This window comes from Esox lucius, chromosome 13, assembly GCF_011004845.1.
Source record: "Esox lucius isolate fEsoLuc1 chromosome 13, fEsoLuc1.pri, whole genome shotgun sequence".
Taxonomy (NCBI): Eukaryota; Metazoa; Chordata; class Actinopteri; order Esociformes; family Esocidae; genus Esox; species Esox lucius.
The window spans coordinates 35,835,443-35,860,196 of NC_047581.1; the positions used below are offsets into that span (position 1 = coordinate 35,835,443).

A 24,754-nucleotide genomic window follows, 5' to 3' on the forward strand; every position below is an offset into this window, starting at 1 on the left:
ACAAGCAACACTGCTGTGACAGTAAGATTCACTGGTTTCTCTGTGATTTCTTTTTACATTCCTTTCTGCAGGGGGGCCATGTAGTGCCAATAGACAGTAATAAAAAGGAATGATTTTAAGTAAAAAGTGAAATCCATTACCCTCCGCTAGTATGAGATATTTTACACAGCTGGAGCTTGCTGCATCACAACTTTCTCTTTAATCAGGTCCCCTGCTTTTTGTGTGGTTTTGGTCAATGGGTTAAGATGTTGTGACCTTGCAATATGAGATGACTAATATTTCACTGTAGAAAATGTAATGGTATGTGTTTGCATTTTTATGTGTTTTGAGTAAATCAGGAAGTGTTCTTCTGTGTTTTGGATGTTAAATTGGGCTTAACATCATGATACCCATAGAAAGAAATAACAATCAAGCCTATTTTCTAAAGGATATTGAGTCTTATATTTGCATATTTCTTATTTTCACATAGCTACATGTTTTGATCCAGTAATAATTGAGCAAGCAAATAGATGCGCTACCACCACCCCTTGTATGCATTCCCTTGAGCTGGGCAATATAGCCCTGTAGGCCTATATTTCAAGTTTTGGATGGCAACGATATATATGATAGTATATTCATTATTCATTTTTCATTTTAGTTGCAATAAAAACTGTTTTAGAAGTTGTACAGGACAATATTATTGTAACTACTTATTTGTAGGTGTTTGCTGTATTTTTGGTGAAATGTCACAAATAGAATAAACTTAAGAATAAATGCAATGAACATATTGTGTTTTTCAGGTAAAGGTCAAAATAATTTATAGATCAAGTATTTTCCAAGTATTCACAATATTATTTAACAAAAAAGACAACATATGTAGAAAACAATGCTTATGTTATTCTGGTTATGCATGCTTTTAATATGCAGCTAAAGAGCATTTCTATTTGCATGTACTGTGAGATGAGCCAAGAGAGGGTTGTGCCTTGAAACACATTCACTTGACCAGCCCCTTATCAGTGTCCATGCCTTGTTTTTCATAATGTATATGAAGTACTGTGCATATAGTAGGGATGTGCATCTTTCACTATCAAGAAGTTATATTTATAGTCTCTGATACAATATACAAATTATATTATCTACATTTTAGCAACTCTGTGCCATTTTGGTTGATTAGAGGAACAAATCCATTTGGGTTGACACAATATGCTGTATTCGTTGTGTTCTGACTGGGTCTTCCAGGTTGGTAATATGTGTCTTCGGCACTCTTGCTTTGGTCAAGGTGTGTATATCAAGGCTGCCAAGTTCTGTTCTTGGAGAGCTGTCTTAAAAATCCAAGTTAAACTGCTAGCTCTCCAGAAACAGGGCTTTTCTGGTGTAGCCCATGTTGTTCAGGCCATGGAGCCTGAATAGCAGTTTCACCACTACTTTATTTATGATCACCATTGACCACTAATTCACTTGTAATTTTTGCTGATTAAGCATTTAAACCAGTATTCTTTGAAAAAATCTTACAAGAACTTTTTTATTCATCCCCTGTGTTAAAGTTTTATACTTTTTTATAACTTTCAGAAATTGGAACAAGTGTGCTGTGACATGCATAGGATGGCCATCGTTGTTTAGTAATGATCATTTTAACATAATGCTGAAATAGAAAGTGCTGAACGTCATGAAAACATCTGCTAATGTACTACTTGCCTTAATTTGTACCAGAGGTGGGACTCATGGGTGAATTTAAGGTGTGTACTTCACATAAACATTTAAAGTTATAATGGGCTAAGTAAAAAAAACATCTAATCTAATGTAACATGGTTCTCAACATGGTCATTGTGTCTAACACTTCACAGCCTGTTGTCTAGCATTCCCCTTTTGAGGTGATGATCTAATGTGTGTAGCATGGTTTCATTGGCACACTTGGAGACTGTCAAAGGCTACCTGGAGACATGTTCCGTCAGAGTTGGAGATTATTGGCTTTTCTATGGCTCTGTGGCCTCTGTCACGTTCTACAGGTTAGCTTTGTTACAGAGCAAATCCTGTGACCCGGGACCAGGATGGACCGTGTTGGCTGTTTCCTCTCTGTCCTGTTAGTGGGGACCAACGTAACGGAGGAGGACATTTACATATGTTTTTAATTCAGAATGTGTGTACGGGCGCTTAAAACACCACAGAAAAATCACCACAACCAGCTACATTCAGACTCATTCACGTTTCTGTTCAACAGACAGCAGCTCAACCAGCAACATTCAGACTCATTCACGTTTCTGTTCAACAGACAGCAGCTCAACCAGCTATATTCAGACTCATTCACGTTTCTGTTCAACAGACAGCAGCTCAACCAGCTATATTCAGACTCATTCACGTTTCTGTTCAACAGACAGCAGCTCAACCAGCAACATTCAGACTCATTCACGTTTCTGTTCAACAGACAGCAGCTCAACCAGCAACATTCAGACCCATTCACATCTCTGTACAACAGAGGCTCATTCATAAACAGTGGTGGCAGCTCCGGGATCAGTGTTTAACAGCTGCTTAACGAAGACCGCGGGGGAGACGTCAGGAGGCCTAATGCCACTCTCCCCACCTCGGAGAACGCCAGCCCAGTGCCTGAGCTAAAACAAACAGGGCACTGGAAAATGAGCTGTTGATTTTCAGTTTCCACGAAGATTAGAGAGGATTTAGAGTTGTAAACTGTTTCCCTAAAGGGGAAAAAAATATGGATTTCCAGATCAGCAGCTGTGTGAATGAGTTTACCAGGTAAATATTTGGTAATGAAAAAGTCGCTCACTGAAGGGCTAATTAAGCAGCCACACTTCCCTATTCCCTTTTTGAATCGTATTGCAGGACTTCCCTCTGCATACCTATTCTCTGTCTGAGAAACTGCTGTCCTTGGAGCCAAATAGTACAGTCCTTCAGAACAATATACAGATATATTTTAGTCCCAGTCATTACACAAATTTGCCATCTGGTGATCCCGGCAATTAGAATTAGCAAAGACCTCAGACAACCTTATTAAGATTGTCGCCATGTTTCCTGTGCCTAAGCTTTTGAAGTTGCTGCAATGAAAAGCTACAAACTGCCTAAACTTAAATGCAGCTGGAATTGCAACCTACCGGTCTATATTCTGGTTTCCCCAGAAAGCTGTTTGACAGTCCCTGGGGTTGTGTTTGCATGGGTCTCTACTAGCGCAGTAACGGTGCAGTTCAAATTAGGCCACTCGCTCGGTGCTGTGCATTGATAATAATAAAGTCCAGTGTTTCCATGCATTTTCTGCATGTTATGCAATGTCCTGTCATGCCCATCTGATACCCACACTGGCCCGGCCTTTTTTCTTCAGCATCCTGTTTTTAAGACTTCTGAGCGACTCATTGTGCCCACAGGATCTTCAGAGGCATTCTACAATAGTTAGGTTTTATCTATTTTTGACGGTTCCCTTTTCACTTTCTGCATTGTCGGAGGGCAAATGCATTAATCCACTGAGTGGTAAGTCCAACTATGGCTAACTAACAACATGGCTGCAGTGAATAAGTTCCTCTGAGTGTCCGACAGAACAACCCTCAGGTTGTCCTTCCCTCATTAGCCCGTTATCAATTCAATCGGATGGGACATGATTGCTAGTCGTTTTCCGGAGGAGGAGCATAGCAGTTTGAACCCCCCCCACACACACACACACACACACACACACACACACACACACACACACACACGCGCGGATTAACTGAGTTTAAGGCTCTGGGTAGCTTCATAATGTGGAGTTATTTCATGAAGTTTGGCATGTGTTCTCAGAGTGGGTACGTTGATGGAGAAACACACACTCTCTCTGTCTGTGTGCCTCTGGCTAGTCCCTGTGTGCTGTCACTCTCTGGTCCTTATGCTGGGTAACAAGCTGTGACAGTCCGTCATGACTGAAGAAAAATGGAGCAGTTTCACAGTTGGTCCTGACCTTTGCCACCCCTTTTCCACTGTGGAAAGTGTTTATTCATATATATTTTTTTTAAACCTTATCTCTGGTAAACAGTTTGGTTAATAGTTCCCTTGTACATAAAACCTGTGCAGCGTTTAAATGTGAAAATGTGTAGCGTTTGTACATTAACCACCCCCTATTAAAGTCAAAGGAGTGTCCTGAATCCCGATGGCTAATTGGTGTGTCGTTGCCTAGAGCTCTAAGTGAGTATGTGGTTGGGTGTAAGCCCTCCCTGTACCCTCCTGGAGGCCTACCTGTGTGACGCCACTCCCTACCCACGGTGGACCACTCCTCCGAAACCCAGTTAGCATGCTCAGGATGCCTGCTGTTACCTCAGACTCCAGAGGAAGAGAGGAGTATAGAGGGGCGTTTCATTTCTGCCCTGTTTTAAGAATGCAGACGGTTCTCAGTGCCCTCATCCTGTAAGGCAAAAGCCCTCTTTCCCCAAGAGCGTCTGGTGAATAACAAAACTGGACTAGAATATTGTTCAGGTCACTTAGCACGACTCCGAACATATGTAGAGGTCTTGTATGGTGGCACTCGTTCACCTTTGGCGGATGCTCACTGACCCTGGAGCGCGGCGATGGATTTATCAGGACAGTGGGTTCACGGCTTTATGGCACCGACCGATTTGGAGTGGTTCACTCTCCGCTTTCCGCGCCGTAGCACTCCGACCCGAGTCACTCCGACTCAACGTTCTCCCTGGCAGCAGAATTAACGGTACCGGTTGAGCGGACACACCTTGTAAGAGAGCAGGACGGACAAGAAGATGCAGCAGAGGGCAAACTCTGCGTAAGTGGGGCGCCTAATTCAGGCAGCACTCGTTGCTCTCTGCTTTTACTCGACAGGCTGGTAGGACCGGAGATGGAGGTGGAGGAGTCTCTGTTGTTCATCACTGCCAGACAGTGTTGGGTTTTTGAAAATTATCCATGCCTCCTTCCCTTAAAGGTCTTTACTTAAGGCTTTGCTTTTGTTTGACGCTGAGTTTGGGTGAGTTAATGTTCTGATTATTTTTTCCATCTTTGACTGTTTTTGGCGGAGGACTGTGGAGTTTTAAAAAGTGCAGGGGTTTAGAATGTGTCCCCTGGGGATTTGTCTTGCTGTTACACCTCAAGGAGTTTTTGTAGAATATCATGTCAAGCTTTAGACGTTTACAGTTCAAGAAAAGGGGAAAAGAAAAACAAACTCGTAAGACTCAAATTTATGACTGCTGAGGAAAATGTTTATTGATATGATTGATGAAGTTCAATATAAAGTAATTTGGTTTGCTAGACATTTTTTGCGCAAATGCTAAAGGACAGTCCCCTCCATGGTGGCAGAAGCATGATGGGCTCTGTTTCCCCTAGATGACAGCTGCCGGCTCCGCCAAGGCACATCGCTAATGTAAAGTGGTGCAGTTTCATTACTTGTTGACACTGATGAGGAGTGACTGGACGTTGTCGGAGATGCTTTAGCATAGCGACATCCATCATGAGGGCATCAGAGTAGAACGGAGAGGGAAATGCACAAGTGAGATCTAGCGGAGGAAGATTAAATTCTAAACCAGGCATCGACAGAGCTCTGTCTCTCCCCTCAGCCCCAGGGGTGTAGCCATTGCAAATGAAGAGTTCTTGGTCCCTTTCTCTCCCTCCATCCCGCCTCCCATCTTCGTCAGTCTTCCTCACCGAAGAGGTCACATCCTAAATGCTGTAACAACGCAGATCCATTATGGATTCCTCTCAGTAGGAGCCCAGCCAAAGGGGAAACGCCACTTGGTATGAAAACCTGTTTGGCTTGTTTTTCTATCTAAACCATTTCAGTGTTACAGTTGCCGGTCAATCTCTCTAAATTATTTAGGAACCTAAATTTCCTTCCTATTTTCAACAATGTATTATGCCGTAGTGTACATCCTTCTCTAGAGAAATCACATTGTTTTCAGTGAGTAGTCTAGCCTTTTGAAATCCAAGAGCCTAAATATTTGCGATGTTACTCAGTGCTGTTATGCATTTTAAATAATTTTAAGCAAATTAGGATGTGACACATGGATTATTTCCCCACCATTTAAACAGGTCTTTATTGGTTTCCTCAACAGAAATTGACACGTGTATCTTGTTGTCAACCAGTTACAGCGGAATCAAACCTGGGCATGACTAAATCCAAGGGAGATGAAAGTAAAACAAAAGTAGTAAATGTTAAGAAATGTTATAGCACCAAACAACTAGCCTTGCCATTGAATGGCGTTTGAAGGGGGTGTAAGTCGCACTCGTTATAGTGTTAAATGGCTAGATGGCTTGATTAGCTTCTCTTTTTGATAGATTGATGCCGTCAAAAAACGAGAAAATATGGTGAATTACAAGCAATCGGTTAGTATACCAGGCAGTTCTGAGTTGACCTGATTACTTTCTCTCCTGTTCCCTGCTTCCCTCATCATTCAGACACTATACGTTGCCTGCTTGGACCTCTGCTATGCCTGTCCTGCATTGCAGCTCCAGCTATTCATTTTATCCTACTAACGTTACAGTATAGTTGCTTTTCGTATTTTATTGTCTTAATGATCTGGACCTGTTAGTGTTTGTGACAACTGTACTGTTCACATTTTGTTTTCACTCTGTTGCTACGTTTTAAACGTTGGCCTGTTTAAGTCTTAATGGCCCTGGTCCAAAGCAGTGTCTGGTTGTCCAGTGTGGACACTGGGGACACCATGCATAGGTGGGTCAACCACACAACAGTTGGGACGCCAGTACAGAGAAGAACCCATGATGGGGCTCCTATGGGGTTGAATTGCCAGAAGGCCAGAGGTGGCAGAATGAAGAGCTTGTGTAAGAATGTAGGGTTTAAGCATGCCCTAAAGGAGGGAGGTTTGGCTCCATGGACATTTAGGCTCTATCAGTCAAATTGATATAGTAATGTCCACATTGTATGGAAACATAATATGGAGGATCTTCTATACACACTAGCAACGTGAAACTCTTTGGTGCCACTGAGATATATTTCGTTTTTGAAAAAGGACCTTTTTACTGTAAATGTCTGCACCCTGGGAATCCAAAGCAGTATTCCGTACTCCCTCGACATGGATTTCTCTAATACTAAATTGCGGGGATTCAGCTTTTTCATAGTGCCTCTGAAGACGCCAGCATGGCCTGGCTTATAGGTGAACCCAGTTATATTAATTTGATAATACTCAAGTGCTGCATGTTTACATACTAATTATCTTTCAACCAATGTCACATACAGTGGGATGAAAAGGACCAAAGAGTTCAGTGTTTTGCAGTTATCACAAATCTGTATTGCAATTCAGTAATAGGATTTCATTGCAATTTGATGTTCCCAGAATCTTGCTCATTATGTCTGCTGCTGAAAAAACAAAAAATTGCAATATGTTTTCATCAGTAAAGGAAATAAAATTCCTGACAATATCCTCTCTCCAGGCTCCTTATTCAGTATGATGAGGAACAGTCTATGAAGGACGCATATTTGAGAGTTGTTTGGCAGCTGAAGTCAAATAGTACACATAATATTACCATGCTGTCAAAAACTGTCTGGTGTCCAAACCATATCCTCATTTGTCACAATGTCTTTCTGTTTTTGCCCGTAGCAATTAGTTCATAAAGCCACCAAGACTTCCCACCGTCTTAAAGTCTATCTGCAGGAAGCTCTGTCGGTTTCAAGAGCCCTCAGCACTGTACATTCACCCCACTCACTTCCTCTCTATATCAGCTTACACAGATGAGTGTACTTTTCCACCTTGTGCGAGATTCAACTAACTTTTGCATGTTACGCGCCGTAATGGAGACCCCGCCATTTGACATTATGTCAAAAGAGTCTGTTGGCGGTAACTTACTGTACCTTATTATCCTGAGAGATTGAGGTCAGGTAGGCTGAGAGGGGAATACCTGCTCTGCCTGTGTGGGTGGACACTTGCTTGACTACTATTACTTTTTAACTAGCCTGATGGGACAATAGTGTTTGCACAACCAGTTGCTTGTTGTTCTTTTGTAGAGCGCACTGATCAGCAGGTAGGACACAGAGCGGCATTACTTTACGCTCTTCTTTCCACAGAGTGGTCCCTGGCTGAGGGTTAAAGTATTTGCTGTGGCTGTTAATAGGAAAGCACAGCCTGCGTGTCACCATGCTGTGCTTGGGTCATGCACCAACACGACAAGGCATTCCTCGGGCAGAAAGAACCAGCGTGTCATATCTCTGCCGTCATGGGTTTATACCTTCGCCCCTCCAACCGTTCCCCAAAGTGTGCTAACTTGCACATTACAAAATAACCCTGTATTTTAACTTAGGGCTGCGTTTGTTCAAAGCCTGTAAATGTATCGTGTTCATATCACGTTGTGGTTGATTTTCAGTGTCTTGTTGGAATGCATGTAGGTTGGTGGAGCGCAGCCGTTTCATTGCCAGTGGTCCTGATCGCCTGGATGACAAGCGTCACCTTCACCTGGGAGTTAGTAATGAAGCAGAACATGTTTTTTGGCTTAGCTGTTGTTTGCTGCCTCCTCTCTGTCGCGTTTAGTTGGATTTCCTGATATAACACTTTTGTAAAACAGCTGGACTCCATTCATTCTTCATGTACATTATTGCCACATAATGCATTTCAGAGTCACGGTCATTTTCTTGTTTGCTGGGTTTCTTGGTCGTTTGCTGATTTATACCTGTCTAATTATTGTTGGTTGGCCAATTTTCAAACTGTATTTATTCAAGCTTTTTTTCCCCCTCACTTGTGTTTCCGAGTGATTGGGTCATTTTAGTCAAACCTTTGACTTGATGGTTGCCCTAAATTCTATAGCTGTGTTAACACACTCTTTACTAAACCCACAGACTTAGGCCCAGCAGTTGCTATCATGTTAGAGTAAAATTGAATGATATCAATGTATTCTGCTTAGTTAAACCAGAACAATCTACACATCCCTCTGCTCAAGTCTAAAACCCAAAGCAAATTGTTTCAAAAGCAGCTGCTGTTTTCATGTGCGTTTGGCCTCTGTGTTTGGCGTTTGGTCTCTGTGTTTGGCGTTTGGTCTCTGTGTTTGGCGTTTGGCCTCTGTGTTTGGCGTTTGGCCTCTGCTTTTCCGCCATTATATTAAAACGCGACCATACACAGATGAATCTCCTTGAAGCCCGAGAACTGAGACACTGTTGCCGAAGCCCGAGAAGTGAGACACTGTTGCCGAAGCCCGAGAAGTGAGACACTGTTGCCGAAGCCCGAGAAGTGAGACACTGTTGCCGAAGCCCGAGAAGTGAGACACTGTTGCCGAAGCCCGAGAAGTGAGACACTGTTGCAGAAGCCCGAGACGTGAGACACTGTTGCCGAAGCCCGAGAAGTGAGACACTGTTGCTGAGGCGGAAAAGTAGGAGGTATGGTAGCCGGCTAGAATATATATATTTTGTTTATGTTAATGGACAAAAGACAGCAATTATTGGCTAACGGAATCTCTGAGTTGGCTACACCTGGACATCTGTCCCAACCACAGCAGGCCAGGGGACCTACACCTGGACATCTGTCCCAACCACAGCAGGCCAGGGGACCTACACCTGGACATCTGTCCCAACCACAGCAGGCCAGGGGACCTACACCTGGACATCTGTCCCAACCACAGCAGGCCAGGGGACCTACAGCTCAAGCCAGGAAGAGCCCCTGTGGGGTTTTCTTTCTATGAACTCCCCCCCCGTGCAGCAGTCAGTCTCTGCATTGGCCCGTGCTGACGGATGTGGGTGATGACTCAAAGTGAGAGTAGAGGCCCCGATCTGCCCGATGCCCTCCGCCACAACCCCAACTCCCCGAGGCACGTGCCACCTTCGATGTCTGCGTTCCCATTCAGCTCCTCTCGTGGCTGTTTGGAGGTCTGCATTTCTCATTCTCAATGTTTTTAAATGTCATCTTCCTTGACGGACATAAAATCGAGCCTCATAGTTCCCGGCGAAAGCCCTCAGCACACATCTCAGACAGCGACTGACCTTTCAGCCTCCCTGCAACTGTCAGAGTGGAGACCGGAGCATCACTCCCTGCGTTCAGTCATTTAAGTCATAGGTCGTACCGTTGAGCGCTGCTTTCAGTCACGCACGTCTCCTGTCAGTCCTTCTCAGTGCTCTCTCCATCACACAGTCCCCCCTGTCCCCAGCCTAAGAGCTCAGCTGGCCTCTTTCCTACTTCACAGCGTGCCTGCCTCCACACCAGACTTCATCGCTCTTGCAGAAGACCCCTGCTTCTCTAAGCCAGATGGGAGCCCTTAAAGTCCTGTGTGGAATAGAGCTAGTGAAGGACCTCATTCGTCTCACTGAATCCAGGCCAGCGTGTTATCCCCCCCCCCCCCCCCCCCCCCTCCATCCCACACAATCTGGTGGGTGCCTTAAGTCAGGGACCGGCTGAAATGTTTTCCAGTGTTTGAAAAGCTTCTGTTTAATTCAAAATGCAGACTGATTTTAATGGTGTGGGGGAAGCATAAAACGCTTTTAGCCTTTACGCTCCGTTCCACTCTTCTTGGGCTTGTTTTAGAGGGGCTGTGCTCTAAATAGACTGATGTAGCTTTATGGAACTATGGCTCACCTTGATGGGATGAACAATTCAGCTTTATTGTTAAGATGTTATTAATTCATTCAGTGATAATGATGACCTCAGTCTTTTCTAATTCATTCTACAAATCATCTGTTAAAAAAAGAAAAGTAGTTTCATATTTCCTTACTCCCAATGATTCATTTAAAACTTAGGAATGTACATTTGATGGGGGAAAAACTGTCTTAGTGATTAGGGCAACATGAAATATGTGGTAAATTTGTCATAATTAAAATCTGCAGCAAAAAATTAAATGGTGCTTTTTTATTTTACATGTTTGGATGTTTAATGTCCTCAGTTGCACATTTGTAAAGGTGTGCAGCTAAGGACATGAACCCATCATCTGTTTGTTTCTGGGGGCAGAGGCTGTTTCGTATTGCTCAGCTTGATCAGACTTGCCAGTGCTAATAGTTCTCAGGTGGAATACACTTATTCTGGATGCCCTGGACATGAAACAAAGATACAGATACACATATGTTAACAACCAGACTTTCATGGGGGCAGAGGCATGAAGCACTTTACCTGTATGGTTAGTAAAACTATGCTTCAGATGTGTTAATGGCACAGATGCTCTGAAGTCAACTCTCCCTGCAGATTCCACAGGTGACATAGAAGTGACTGTTAAAAGAATGTGTTAGTATTAAGAATGGTTTTGCAGCACCAAGTATTCTGCCCAGCAGTTGACTAATGAGTACAGTCTGAGACGTGCGGCTTCTTGCTGGCGTAGGCCAATATTTTTTGTAGATGCCAGTGTTTTGCTTACACTCGCAGTTGTCTTGAAAATGTACCATGGGCAAACTTAATCAAACTCTGTGGCGTTCGCATAAATCATAAAAATGTGTGATACCTACTTGTTCTGGCTAGAATCTTTTGTCTATTTATTCTAGCATTGTGTAAGACTCAAAGGGTGTTTTATCAAGTGCAAGATCAAACATGGGCCCTACTATCTCTGCATTCCCAAGCACCCCAAAACAAAATGTGTTGCTAATTCTGAACTGACATGTTAGGCCTATTTATTAATATTGTGTAATCATTCATTTAATTATTCATAGTGTTTATGACATTTGAACCTTGTTGGGGTCCCTCCCTCCATCAGTCCCCTCCTTGAGACGGCGTCTTGTTAACTATGTCTCCCTGAAGGGGAAACACACTCATAAAAACACAGCCGTCTGTCTGAATACACATAGTCTAATGTCATGTTAAATGTCGGCCTGGACAGCCAATGCTGACTGTTTCCTCTGTCCTGGTACGTTTCAGGTGGTACCATGGGAAGCTCGACCGGACCATTGCAGAGGAGCGTCTGCGGCAGGCCAGGACGCCTGGCAGCTACCTGATCCGGGAGAGCGACCGGCGGCCCGGCTCCTTTGTCCTGTCCTTCCTCAGCATGACCAGTGTGGTCAACCACTTCAGGTCAGTCAAGGCTGTCACTCGCCCGGTGCTCATTAACGCTGAGTTTATTTATGAGAACGACCTGCATTACAAGGCCGCCCAAACCTGTTCCTGGAGAGATTCAGTTTAAATGGTTTCATGAGAACTCTCCAGGAACGGGGCTGAGCAAGCCCATGTTAAGAAGCTTGGTCTGGACTAGATTAAAGCCGGCCTAGGCAGCTCTGGGCCTGGTTTGCAGCTGATTCCTCCTGTTTTTATTCTACCAAATAAGTCCTACAGAATCTGAGCCACGCTGGTTCCGTGCATCTGAAGTGAAGACTTAACTCTGTCTGCTACCTAACTGTTGAAATAACGACAACTGCACAAAAACCTGAGCTTCTGTATTTAGACCATGTTAGCAGGTCTCTAGACCATGTTAGCAGGTCTCTAGACAAGTGGTCCCTACCACTTACACACTTGATTGAGATAATCAACCTATCATCGTCTTTAGTTTGAATCAGGTGTGTGAGTGCTAGGGCAAAAACAAAAACATGCACCCCTTTGGGTCCTGAGGACCAGAATTGGGAAACACTGCTCTAGACCATGTTAGCAGGTCTCTATTTTTTTTTTTAGAATGTCTCCGGACCACGTTAGCGCGTCTCCGGACCACGTTAGCGCGTCTCCGGACCACGTTAGCGCGTCTCCGGACCACGTTAGCGCGTCTCCGGACCACGTTAGCGCGTCTCCGGACCAGGTTAGCGCGTCTCCGGACCAGGTTAGCGCGTCTCCGGACCAGGTTAGCGCGTCTCCGGACCAGGTTAGCGCGTCTCCGGACCACGTTAGCGCGTCTCCGGACCACGTTAGCGCGTCTCCGGACCACGTTAGCGCGTCTCCGGACCACGTTAGCGCGTCTCCGGACCACGTTAGCGCGTCTCCGGACCACGTTAGCGCGTCTCCGGACCACGTTAGCGCGTCTCCGGACCACGTTAGCGCGTCTCCGGACCACGTTAGCGCGTCTCCGGACCACGTTAGCGCGTCTCCGGACCACGTTAGCGCGTCTCTAGGCCAAGGCCAGCGGACCACAGCGGAACAGACAGTGAGCTAGTGCAGATGTTGAAGATATGACAAACAGGATCCTGTTTCTGGGATGTTTGGGGATGTGCGTGGGCAGAGGCCAGAGACTAGTCTTTAACAGAGGGGTGTGTGGGTGGACCTGAAGTGAATGGAGGAGATGGACAGGCAACAGAGATGGACTGGCAACAATGCCTCAGTGTCTGATTACCAGCCGCCAGAACATGACCTCTACAATCCCCCCGCCCCCTCACCTTTTCCGGTGAATCTCCATATGACATTATCCCTTAACAACAGTTCCCGTTCACTCAGGTCTGACAAGATGGTTGAATCTACCTACCCCGTGAGTCAACAATCTTGTAGTAGCTAAATGTGCCTTTTCACAGTGTATATTTTGGACAAAACAAGCATATATCCATACAGAAATCACGCTGTTTTCACGCTGTATTCACGCTGTATTGGGTCTATCCCCAAGATGTTCCAGGGATTGAGATGCTATATATGGGTCTCATTTCCAGTGAGTTCGATACATGCGTCAGGAGGGCCTGGACTGCGTTCATGACATCCGACCCTCCTAGATCACATCAACGCCAAGCACTGCAGAGACATGACAGAGCGTTGGCGCTGAAGGTGGTTGTAGAATGGCATTAGGAAGGCGTGGTTAAACATGTCGTGTCAGCTTTGGAAGATGTCCTGGGATGGTCTGCAGTACTGTAGCCCAGTCAGACTGAGATTTGCTCCACGGTTAAACCGAGATTGAAGGAGTATTACGGGCTCCCTACTCCTAGCCCGCTTGCCAATACTTAAATCATGTCACTGTCATTGTTACTGGTGCAGTCTCACCCCAGGACATTCATCTGATGAGTCATGAATGGCCTAGCTTGAGCGCTGTGCTGCTCAGTCTACTCCCATTAAGTGCCTTGTCGTTTAGTCCGCGGATTGATTTGTTCACATTGCCAATATAGTTCAGGCTTGTTTTTAATTTTCCTTCTCCATTTCAGATGTTCTGCGTATGATGCACATTGTGCTTAACCCTTTGTGTGGTGTGTTCTTGTGCGTCTGTGCTTGTTGACAGGATAATCGCCATGTGTGGAGACTATTATATTGGTGGGCGGCGCTTCTCGTCCCTCTCGGACCTGATTGGTTATTACAGCTATGTGTCTTGTTTGCTGAAAGGTGAAAAGCTTCTGTCACCTGTGGCTCCTCCAGAGGTAAGACTTTGCTGCTCACCAGAAACATGGAGGTTAGACTTTCTCAGCCACATGCTCAGAGAACCTGTGAGAAATGTCCCGACTTTTCATAGACCCCAGGACATATTTCAGTACCACTCCCGGGAGAGAAGCCAGGCGAAATACTAATGGAGGCCTGTCCTGCAGGGCATCTACTGGAATACATTCATTTAAAACACAGAGGGGTTTAAAGATATGAAGATTTTATTGGGAACGTGTTACTGCTGTTCTCAGTTTCATTGTGTGTGTGTGTGTGTGTGTGTGTGTAGCCTGTAGAGGACCGGAGGAGAGTGAGAGCCATTCTTCCATACACCAAAGTGCCAGAGACTGATGAGATCAGGTGAGCTCTACAAGAAACGTCCATATAGACAAATATGTGGAATGTGTGTAAGCCTGTTCGGAGGTGAGCACCATGACCTGAAAAGAACAAAAACACCCCTTTCCCTCGCATGTACCAACGCCCAGTAGACCAGCAGATGACCGTGACTGTTGTTCACCATGTCAGAGGAACAGATAAGACGTAACTGGGAAGAGAAAACCCAATTTGTCTTACGATGCTGTTTGCCAGCTTACGCGAGACACCCTGTGGTGAACAGGTAGCACTACCACCAGAGATTACTGCTTCTCCGCAACTAGCCAGAAAGCCTCACAAGTCGCCGCTGCATGAATAACCAAACATAATTGAAAAACCTTTTTTTGGGCATTATATTATTTGCATTGTGGATGAGCTTTGTGTACCAGGATATTCGGGCAAATGGTAACCCGTGTTGTTTGCATACCCTAAAAACATTGGGCCATTGATTCTATGTCCATCAGCTTCCTGAAAGGGGACATGTTTATTGTTCACAATGAACTGGATGACGGCTGGATGTGGGTGACCAACGTGAGGACGGAGGAGCAGGGCCTCATTGTGGAGGACCTGGTGGAGGAGGTGGTGAGTAGAGTGCGCCACTGTCTGCCTTCCACAAGCCCTTACCTGACACAGTTCACATGGCTTGTGCTCCAAAGGGCTCCTCATACAGTTCCTACTGAGAGTCTACACAACACTTGCACAGATTTTACATTTTGCATGTTAAAATCTGAAAAGGGATTACATTTCGACCCCCCCCCTTTGATCTACACAACCCGCTCCACGTTTTCCCAGGGAAAGTTACATTACGCAGAACTTTCCAAATGACTTCTAAGTACAATGTGAGGATGTACTGAATGCCTTTGTCTTTCCACCCCCGAGTTATTAGTTGGTGGAAGCTGTGGGAGCCAGAATGGCGGTCTTGAGACATGGTCTTTTTGTGTTTGGCATTCCTTTTCATTTAACTGACGTAGTTCTGTCTGCTTTTCAGGGACGGGAGGAGGACCCTCATGAGGGCAAAGTGTAAGTTGTGATGATTTCTTTCTCCTTGGTGGTATCAACAGGTAAACCTCGGGCAATAGCGATCATTGCAGTGATAATTTTCATTACTAACTTTGCCATAATCTGTGTGGCTCAGCGAATCACTAAGAAAGACGACATTTCTAAGGTAAAAAAGCTTTTGGAGCAGTGTGCGTGTGTTTAGTTTGCCAAATTCCTGAATGTAAAAATTATTCCTCTCAGCCACTTTTAGTTTTTGCCGACACTCCGTCCTGAGCCGCAGCCAGGTGTAAAACGGAACTCCATTAACTGGGCATTTACATTTCCACCTTTCACCTCTGACCCAAAGGCCTGTTTTCATACCACCCTGATGCTCTTTGTGTAGGGAATTGGTAACACATGAATGCTATTGGTGTTCCTGTTATTTTGTCTTCCCGTTTAGAGTGTCTATATGTGGAAAAACATGCGTTTCTACATTCAGGGACAGCTGTTATATGAATGGATAAATGGCATCTCAATAGAATAAAATACATTATAAATGACATGACAGTAGAATAAATTACATTATAAATGACATGACAATAGAATAGAATACATAAATGACATGTCAATAGAATAAAATACATTTTAAATGACATGACAGTAGAATAAATTACATTATAAATGACAAAATACATCATAAATGACGTGACAATTGAATAAAATACATTATAAATGACATGTCAGTTGAATAAAACATTTTAAATGACATCAAATAGAATAAAACACATTAAAAATGACATGACAATACAATAAAACACATTATAAATTACATATCAATAGAATAAAATAAATTATAAATAACATGTCAATAGAATATAATACATTATACATGACATGTCAATAGAATAAAATACATAAATGACATGTCAATAGAATAAAAGACAAATGACATGTCAGTAGAATGAAATACATTATAAATGACATGACAATAGAATGAAATACATTATAAATGACACGACAATAGAATGAAACACATTATAAATGACATGACAATAGAATGAAACACATTATAAATGACATGACAATAGAATGAAACACATTTTAAATGACATGACAATAGAATAAGACATAAATTACATGTCAATAGAATAAAACACATTCTAAATGACATGTCAGTAGAATAAAACACATTCTAAATGACATGTCAGTAGAATAAAACACATTATAAATAACAACCCTTCAAATCTTTAACTTTCTCCCTCGCTCTCTGTCTCTTTCTCTCTTTGTCCATTTCCTGCATTTAGCTGGTATCACGGCAAGATCAGCAAACAGGAGGCCTACAACCTGCTGATGACAGGTAGCCCTATGCTCTTTCTCCAGATACTACAGTCACCTCACTGGGTAACCACAGCCGGGATATGCTCCCGTGTCATTCTGTCACCAACACAACAAAACATGGTTGCTGGTGATGTTTTCTGGTAATGTTGGTTAGTGAAGTGTCCAGTGCTGAAGGAGTGTTAACAACAGGATTTCTCTCTGTCCATCGTTCAGTTGGTCAAGTGTGCAGCTTCCTGGTCCGGCCGTCCGACAACACACCTGGGGATTACTCCCTGTTTTTTCGCACCAATGAGAACATCCAAAGGTTTAAGATATGCCCCACCCCCAACAACCAGTACATGATGGGGGGGAGGTACTACAACAGGTATGGTATTCCACGTGTTTAGTTGAAGTATAGTTTCGCTACTGTACAGGCATAGCTCTTGCAATGGCAGGGTTGTGAGTTTGATTCCCGCATGGCACCATTACATACATGTATATACTCACTACTGCCGTGCTGCATAGGAGTCTAAAATGTTAGTGTGTAGATGCAGATATTGGTTCTGTAGAGAGATAGTGAAGTATTTTGTGTTAGAAATTATTATTGTGGCTGGTGCTTGCAAGTTCTGGTCAGTAAGAATAACCGCTGTTTTCGGTCTCTTCTCTTTCCTGGCAGTGTTGATGACATTATTGACCATTATAAAAAAGAGCAGATCGTGGAAGGGTACAACCTGAAAGATGCTGTTTCAGTGCAGGTAAGGCAGAATAAAAATTGCACTATAGTGGAGCTCCTGTGTGTTACAGAAGTGTGTGTGTGCGTGTTTGTGGTTATTGTTGACATCCCTGTGCATTCATTTCAGCACCAGGAACAAGTGCTTTCGGACTTGGTGGACGGCAAGGAGATTTATAACACTATCAGACGAAAAACAAAGGACGCGTTCTACAAAAACATTGTCAAGAAAGGCTACCTCCTATTCAATAAAGGTACCCAGATGTTTTCATGCTGAAATTATTTGCTGGAGAGTGGAACCTCAAATGTCTGCAATTGTCTTCTGGTCCTTAGCCCATTTCCACCTCTCCCACTGTCAGGGTCTCTGGTATCTACAGAACCTCTCCCAGATTAAAGGGAAGGACTGGTGAAAAACATACGATGTGAACTCCCATTTACATTTTAAGAGGGAGGAAATGAGTGCAGGCTGGGGGAAGGGGATTGTGGGAATTGTCCTGATCTCTCCTCGCCTCCAGGTAAAGGAAAGCGGTGGAAGAACCTCTACTTCATCCTGGAGGGGAATGACGCCCAGCTAATCTACTTTGAGAGTGAGAAGAGGGCCACCAAACCCAAAGGCCTGATTGACCTGAGTGTGTGCTCTGTGTACGGGGTTCATGACAGCTTGTTTGGCAGGTTGGACACTTCCCCCATTCTCACTGATCCCAACACAGACATTGACAGAGCAATTCACTGCTGTAGGACATTGTCTTTGTCGTTATTCAAGTCAAGAGTTTGAGCACAAGGCTGTTTGGTTATACCTGGGTACTCCTTTTCTGGATTTGCAGGCCAAACTGTTTCCAGGTTGTGGTTCAGCACTTTAGTGAGGAACAGTACATATTCTACTTCGCTGGCGAGACCCCTGAACAGGCACAGGTTTGTACTCTGTCTGTCTGTGATGACTGACCGGGTTATGTCCCAAGCACACCTCCCTTTAGTCTTCACACTGTTCTTTCCTCTCCTTAGGATTGGATGAAATGTCTGCAGACGTTCTGCAGTAACCTTAGGAAACCTACCCAGCCAACTGCCAACAAGAGGCTCAGACAGGTGCCAAGACACTTGATATTCAATGTCCCATATTATTATAATCCTTTAAGAAATGTTTTTGCCAAAAATGTATCCATAGCATGTATGTTTTCCCAACATTCGAACGGTTTCTGAACGGTACCCAAGCAGATTTGCTTTGTTTGATATGGCAGTTGTCCTCAACCCCAAAAGTAGCAGATTCCGGGGTCCAAAATGCATTCTAATAAACACATGCAATGTAACCCATTTCCATTGACTATGCATTATAATTGCGACCCGTACATCTTGCTCCAGCCCGCTGAGGAATCAGAACCACTGACAGGCTGACGGTTATCCTGGTGTGCACGTGTGTGCACGTGTGTGTGTGTGTGTGTGTGTGTGTGTGTGTGTGTTTCATCAGGTGAGCAGCCTGGTCCTGTATGTGGAGGAGGCCCATAAGTTGCCGGTGAAACACTTCACTAACCCCTATTGCAACATCTACCTGAACAGTGTCCAGGTGGCCAAGACCCACCCCCGAGAGGGCCAGAACCCAGTCTTCACAGAGGAGTTCATCTTTGAGTCAGTCACAGTTTCAGCTCCATTTAAAAGCATTCCTTGGGATTTGGCCCTTGGCCATTCCATCTTGGCAGTGTAACATTCAGGGGTTCGAACAACCAGTTTGTAACATAATTCATACCATTAGTCCATGCTACACTTAGTAATAATTTGTCCATAATGTTGCACTGATTACGACTAGCTGTTGAGTAATTTTTGGGTTCCCCACACTGACACGTCTTCTGCTTTTGTCCTCCTCAGTGACTTGTCCAGTGAAATAAACAGGTTTGAAATCAGCCTGAGCAACAAGACGAAGAAGAGCAAAGAAAGTGACATTTGTGAGTTTCCTTTTCTAGCTTTCTCAACCTCATCACACGTTTTAATAATGCAAGTCCATGTTGATGCGACGGAAACACCCTGCTACAGCTGGCCTGTCTGTCTCCCCCGTGCATCTCCACCAGTGTTCATGCGTTGCCAGCTGAGCCGCCTTCAAAAGGGCCAGATGATCGACGAATGGTTCCCCCTGAGCTCCCACGTGCCTCTGAAGGGCATCGAACCAGGCTCCCTGAGGGTCCGAGCACGCTACTCCATGGAGAAGATCATGCCAGAGGAAGAGTACAGCGAGTTCAAAGAGGTCAGCCCCGCCCACCACACTCAGCCCCGCCCCCGTGGACAGTTGCACGCCCCCATAAGCCAGACTTGATAATAAGTCCTGCCTAAAACATAGCTGGTCATTAATGTTCATACCTTACTCCGGCAGCAGCCTACATTCAGCGGTGTTGGTTCAATGAGCTGGCTAATCTGGAAAGGTGCAGGCACAGGTTTACGGTGTAATCATTTCTGTGGATTATGGCGTGACTGGGACCATTGGGCACCCAGATTCGGACTCAGACTTGCCTTCCGTACCACTGGTGACTGGGACCATTTTTACGGCACACCAGCCTTTCTGCGGGTGAGGTGTGGGGGCCTGTGGACAAGCCGGTTGTCCTGGATCATACACATTGTCCTGGATCATACACATTGTCCTGGATCATACACATTGTCCTGGATCATACACATTGTCCTGGATCATACACATTGTCCTGGATCATACACATTGTCCTGGATCATACACATTGTCCTCAATCATACACATTGTCCTCAATCATACACATTGTCCTGGATCATACACATTGTCCTGGATCATACACATTGTCCTGGATCATACACATTGTCCTGGATCATACACATTGTCCTGGATCATACACATTGTCCTGGATCATACACATTGTCCTGGATCATACACATTGTCCTGGATCATACACATTGTCCTGGATCATACACATTGTCCTCAATCATACACATTGTCCTGGATCATACACATTGTCCTCGATCATACACATTGTCCTCGATCATACACATTGTCCAGGCGACTCTCGCTTCCCCGTAGCCAACCACTCGCCAGCCTTCAGTTCAGATTTATTTTGCCTGGTTAGGAAACGTAGGGGGAATTAAGCTGCTACGAAGACTCAAACCTGGGTTCTAAAGGTACGACAGTCCAACTCTTGACTGCGTCTCCCCCAGTCCAGCCAACGGCCAGGAATTCCTCAGTGAATTCACTTGTCTCAGTGTGTCATGCACTGGGAGGACACATTTTACGTAACACGAAGGCCTAGTGCACAGAGCTCTAAAATATGGATTTATGCTCCAACGTTTTCAGTCATGAAACAATGGGGACATTTGCTGTATTCTTTCCGCCAAACAAGCTTTTTAGCAGAAACATTGTTCCAGTGGGACAAATTCAGGCAGGTCCATCATTGTTTCATTCTGTTAGACACAACCTGTTGCAACTAAAAAAGAAATATCACTTTTTAGGGACTATGTACCTCTTTCAGTTTCCCTTTGTTTAAAATGATTTGAAGTTGTTTTTGACTTATTATAATCAACTTGGGCACGGGACTCCAGCACAAAACTTGACTTGACTCGAACCACATTTCACAGATGTGGACTCGACTACATCATGGCCATGTGATACAAAGGGTACAAACACACACCCTGCTAGACTAGAACATGGATCAGCAGAACACCGTGTGCGTGCGTGTGCGTGTGCGTGCGTGTGCGTGCGTCCTGCAGTGCATGTGCCCCAGACAGTAAGATGTGAACACGGCCACTGTCCCACAGCTGATCCTGCTGAAGGAGTTCCATGTGATCTATGCCCTGGCACATGTCTGCGGTCAGGACCGTACTCTGCTCGCCAGCATCTTGCTGCGCATCTTCAGGCACGAGAAGGCCGAGGCGCCCCTACTCCGAACGCTCAATGACCGAGAGATCAACATGGAAGGTAAGACACACTCGCCTTTTTGGGAGGGGTTTAATGTGATGGTTTACAACAAGTCTATGGTTGCCGCGCGACATCGTAGCCCCGGCGACAAAGAACGTGCCACTTCAGATGGCTGTATGACGCTGAAGGATTGTTTCAGTCTCGAGTTGATCTACACACACACACACACACACCTCTCTCTGTCTCTCTCTCTTTCTGTCTGGGGTTCCCTCAGACGAGGCGACGACCCTGTTCCGAGCGACCACACTCGCCAGCACCCTGATGGAGCAGTACATGAAGGCCACAGCCACCCCCTTCGTCCACCACGCCCTCAAGGACACCATCCTCAAGATCATGGAGAGCAGGCAGTCCTGTGAGGTAAGCAGAGACCACATGCCGGTGGGGGGGGGGGGGGCTCTGAAGGCGCCTGCTGTGTCTGGGACCTAAACAGGTTGATGTTGTGTCTGCCAAGTAAACTCAGTCACAAATATTTCCAGAGATGAGGGCTAGCACCCAGCTGTTTTTTCTCGTAATCCATCCTGCGGAGTGGAGTGTGTGGCATTTGTACAGTCAGTATTTTGGCCTACCCCGAAGAGAGAAACCTTGTCAAGATGACTCGGATTCAACCTTGGTGCAGTCAGTGTTAGTCTGTTGATCAAACGGCAAGCCAGTGGTACAGTGGGTGTTACACGCGTCGTGGCATTGAACGTAACCTTGCACAGTTGTTTTCAGCAGCGAATCCTACCCCGTAAGATGTCTTGTGTAGTCCGTTATACAGTTCACAAGCACCCGTATATCTGAGTGGTGTCTCTGCCCCTCTCCATCCCTCGTCTGTGGATGCTGTTCACTAGCTGAACCCCTCCAAACTGGAGAAGAATGAGGATGTGAATCTGAACTTGGCTCACCTCCTCAACATCCTGTCTGAGCTGGTGGAGAAGATCTTCATGGCTGCTGAAATCCTGCCCCCGTAAGCATGCATGCGCGTACGCACACACACACACACACACACACACACACTACAGAGCACATACCAACCAACTAACACGGGACCCATCCACATGATATAATAGGGTTGGGCGATGTATGTACTTTTGTCATATGGCCGGTCGGGGACTCGTTGATTTGGACTAACAAAAAGACAAATGAATCCCAGTTAATCAATCGATTAGAATTTGAAGGGAACAAAATGTGACTGTCTGTACTGTTCTGCTTTGTCAAGTGTAAACAGGCTGTCATCAGTCATCGGCGATGACGTCCCCATTGACAATGGCTGTCAATCTTTACCGACACCCGATGACATCGTTCATCGGCCCAACCCTAATAAGTAAGGAAGTGTATATTGGACCGGCAGAAAGAAAGGAAATGTAGTGGCTGAAATGAGTAAAGGTTTAGTTTAGGAACACGCGGCAGGTTAAGGTTAGGTTATACCTCCAGTGAGTTAGTTCATGCTTGGTGTTAGGGGAAAGATAACATCGGGCTCGTGGACCGCCGACATTGGTTTTCTGCCGGTTAAATATACACTGCCAATAAGCACCCATCTGTGTAGTTTGGACCTTGTATGTTCTGACATTCTGCTGTGGTAAATTCAGTGTTTTGTGCAATAAGACAAAACATTTTGAACTGAACACTTTAGGTCCAAAGAATAGTTTGGAGTTAAATAGTTATGTGTGTACCTCCACTGTCTCTCCCTTGTGTTCTCCAGAACGTTAAGATATATCTACGGCTGTCTGCAGAAGTCAGTGCAGCAGAAATGGCCGACCAACACCACTATGAGAACCAGAGTCGTCAGGTAACTAACTAGATATCTGCTTTGCCTTCTGCCTCCCCCACGAATGTGCACCCTGAACCATTACCATGGCTCCGGTTGTCATGGTGAACCTGTGTTGGCAACATTTCACTGTAATGTTCCTGCACCAAATCAAACGGGACTTATCGACCCGATTCCCTTTTGACTTCCAGTGGCTTTGTGTTCCTGAGACTGATCTGTCCTGCCATCCTCAACCCGAGAATGTTTAACATCATCGCTGGTGATTTTATAACTCTTCTTTTCATTTGGTATTGCAGAAATTGACCATTCCTTTAGCATGAAATGTACACTGTTAAATGTGGGCGATGAACGTCCAGGACCTTGAATTCATTTGTTCTTGTTTTTTTGTGTAGACCCTCCTTCTGCAACTGCGGGCCGAACCCTCACGTTGGTTGCCAAGTCTGTCCAGAATCTAGCTAATCTGGTGGAGTTTGGCGCAAAGGTATGACAACCCAGCCCCTAGGCCGCACAGTGGGGGGGGGGGTCTTCCTGTTCGCTGTACCTCATTTACTACAGGAGTTAAATTCACAATTTCACCATCCAAACGTTAGGAAGTAAGGAAGTGTGTTGGTCTTGTCAATACAGGAGCCCTACATGGAGGGAGTGAATCCGTTCATTAAAAATAACAAACACAGGATGATCATGTTTCTGGATGAGTTGGGGGTAGGTGACCCGTTGTCATTTCCTTTGGACAGTTCTATCCCGATGTCAAGGGGAGACGTTAACAGGCCTGTTTGTGGCATTTCCAGAATGTCCCCGAACTCCCTGAAGCTACAGAGCACTTTAGGACAGACCTGTCCCGCGACCTCGCCGCCCTGCATGAGATCTGTGCCACACACTCGGACGAACTCCGAACCCTGAGCAACGAGAGAGGAGCACAGCAGGTGTGTGTGTGTGTGTGTGTGTGTCCATCCATATTCACTATACTATAAAATCTAGAAAAGCAACTTTATGTCCCTGAAAGGCACACCACTAGTCCCATGTTTTCTTTGTGTTAACACGTCACCCAGATTGTAAACCATTGCTGTCTCGCTGCTTCCTCTTTCCGCAGCACGTGCTGAAAAAGCTACTGGCCATCACAGAGCTTCTTCAGCAGAAACAGGTTCACTATGCCATGTCCAACAGCAACAGGTAGTACAGCACTCGTCTCTCCTTCCATCACGCCGTCTCCTCGCACAGAGTCACATATGGGACCCGACCCAGCATGTTCCACTCATCACCATGGCAATCCCACCCCCACCCATCTCCTCTTATGACTGCCCCCACCCACCCACCCCATTGCCCATGCCAGGAGACTTATGCAATGCAAACAGCAGCAAACTGAACAAGCAACAATTGCTGTACCCAAAACCGAAATATCGCACCAGTGACTTTGAACGGTGTATGGTCAGAAAATGTTTCTCTTTTGGTATTCTGATAAAACACGCTCATGATTCTGCGACTTGGGGTACATATGTATCGTTCCCTGTCGTCAGGAGAGTCAAAGATTCGATGTGTACGTAAAGCTTGGCATACACACCCAAGACATGTTCATCCAC

The 24,754-nt window shown here is 45.1% G+C and overlaps 1 protein-coding gene across 4 annotated transcripts in view; it reads left to right on the top strand.

The window, feature by feature from the left end:
- The window catches only part of rasa1a (RAS p21 protein activator (GTPase activating protein) 1a), a 29,911-nt gene that overhangs the window by 2,001 nt on the left and 3,156 nt on the right, over nt 1-24,754 (top strand). For 2 of the 4 annotated variants that reach the window (XM_020052689.3, XM_010877127.5), the window contains 25 exons: nt 11,727-11,879; nt 13,984-14,119; nt 14,407-14,477; nt 14,954-15,071; nt 15,478-15,509; nt 16,772-16,824; nt 17,019-17,169; nt 17,461-17,539; nt 17,645-17,768; nt 18,030-18,186; nt 18,339-18,426; nt 18,517-18,597; nt 18,977-19,134; nt 19,372-19,448; nt 19,572-19,744; nt 21,271-21,430; nt 21,645-21,787; nt 22,261-22,376; nt 22,629-22,733; nt 23,112-23,198; nt 23,369-23,436; nt 23,570-23,658; nt 23,802-23,879; nt 23,966-24,100; nt 24,268-24,347. In XM_020052689.3, the coding sequence (XP_019908248.2) occupies nt 11,727-11,879; nt 13,984-14,119; nt 14,407-14,477; nt 14,954-15,071; nt 15,478-15,509; nt 16,772-16,824; nt 17,019-17,169; nt 17,461-17,539; nt 17,645-17,768; nt 18,030-18,186; nt 18,339-18,426; nt 18,517-18,597; nt 18,977-19,134; nt 19,372-19,448; nt 19,572-19,744; nt 21,271-21,430; nt 21,645-21,787; nt 22,261-22,376; nt 22,629-22,733; nt 23,112-23,198; nt 23,369-23,436; nt 23,570-23,658; nt 23,802-23,879; nt 23,966-24,100; nt 24,268-24,347 (2,712 nt within the window). Of the gene's footprint in view, nt 1-11,726; nt 11,880-13,983; nt 14,120-14,406; nt 14,478-14,953; nt 15,072-15,477; nt 15,510-16,771; nt 16,825-17,018; nt 17,170-17,460; nt 17,540-17,644; nt 17,769-18,029; nt 18,187-18,338; nt 18,427-18,516; nt 18,598-18,976; nt 19,135-19,371; nt 19,449-19,571; nt 19,745-21,270; nt 21,431-21,644; nt 21,788-22,260; nt 22,377-22,628; nt 22,734-23,111; nt 23,199-23,368; nt 23,437-23,569; nt 23,659-23,801; nt 23,880-23,911; nt 24,101-24,267; nt 24,348-24,754 lie in introns of those variants that run through there. The other 2 variants (XM_010877126.5, XM_010877128.4) reach the window with 2 other exon arrangements.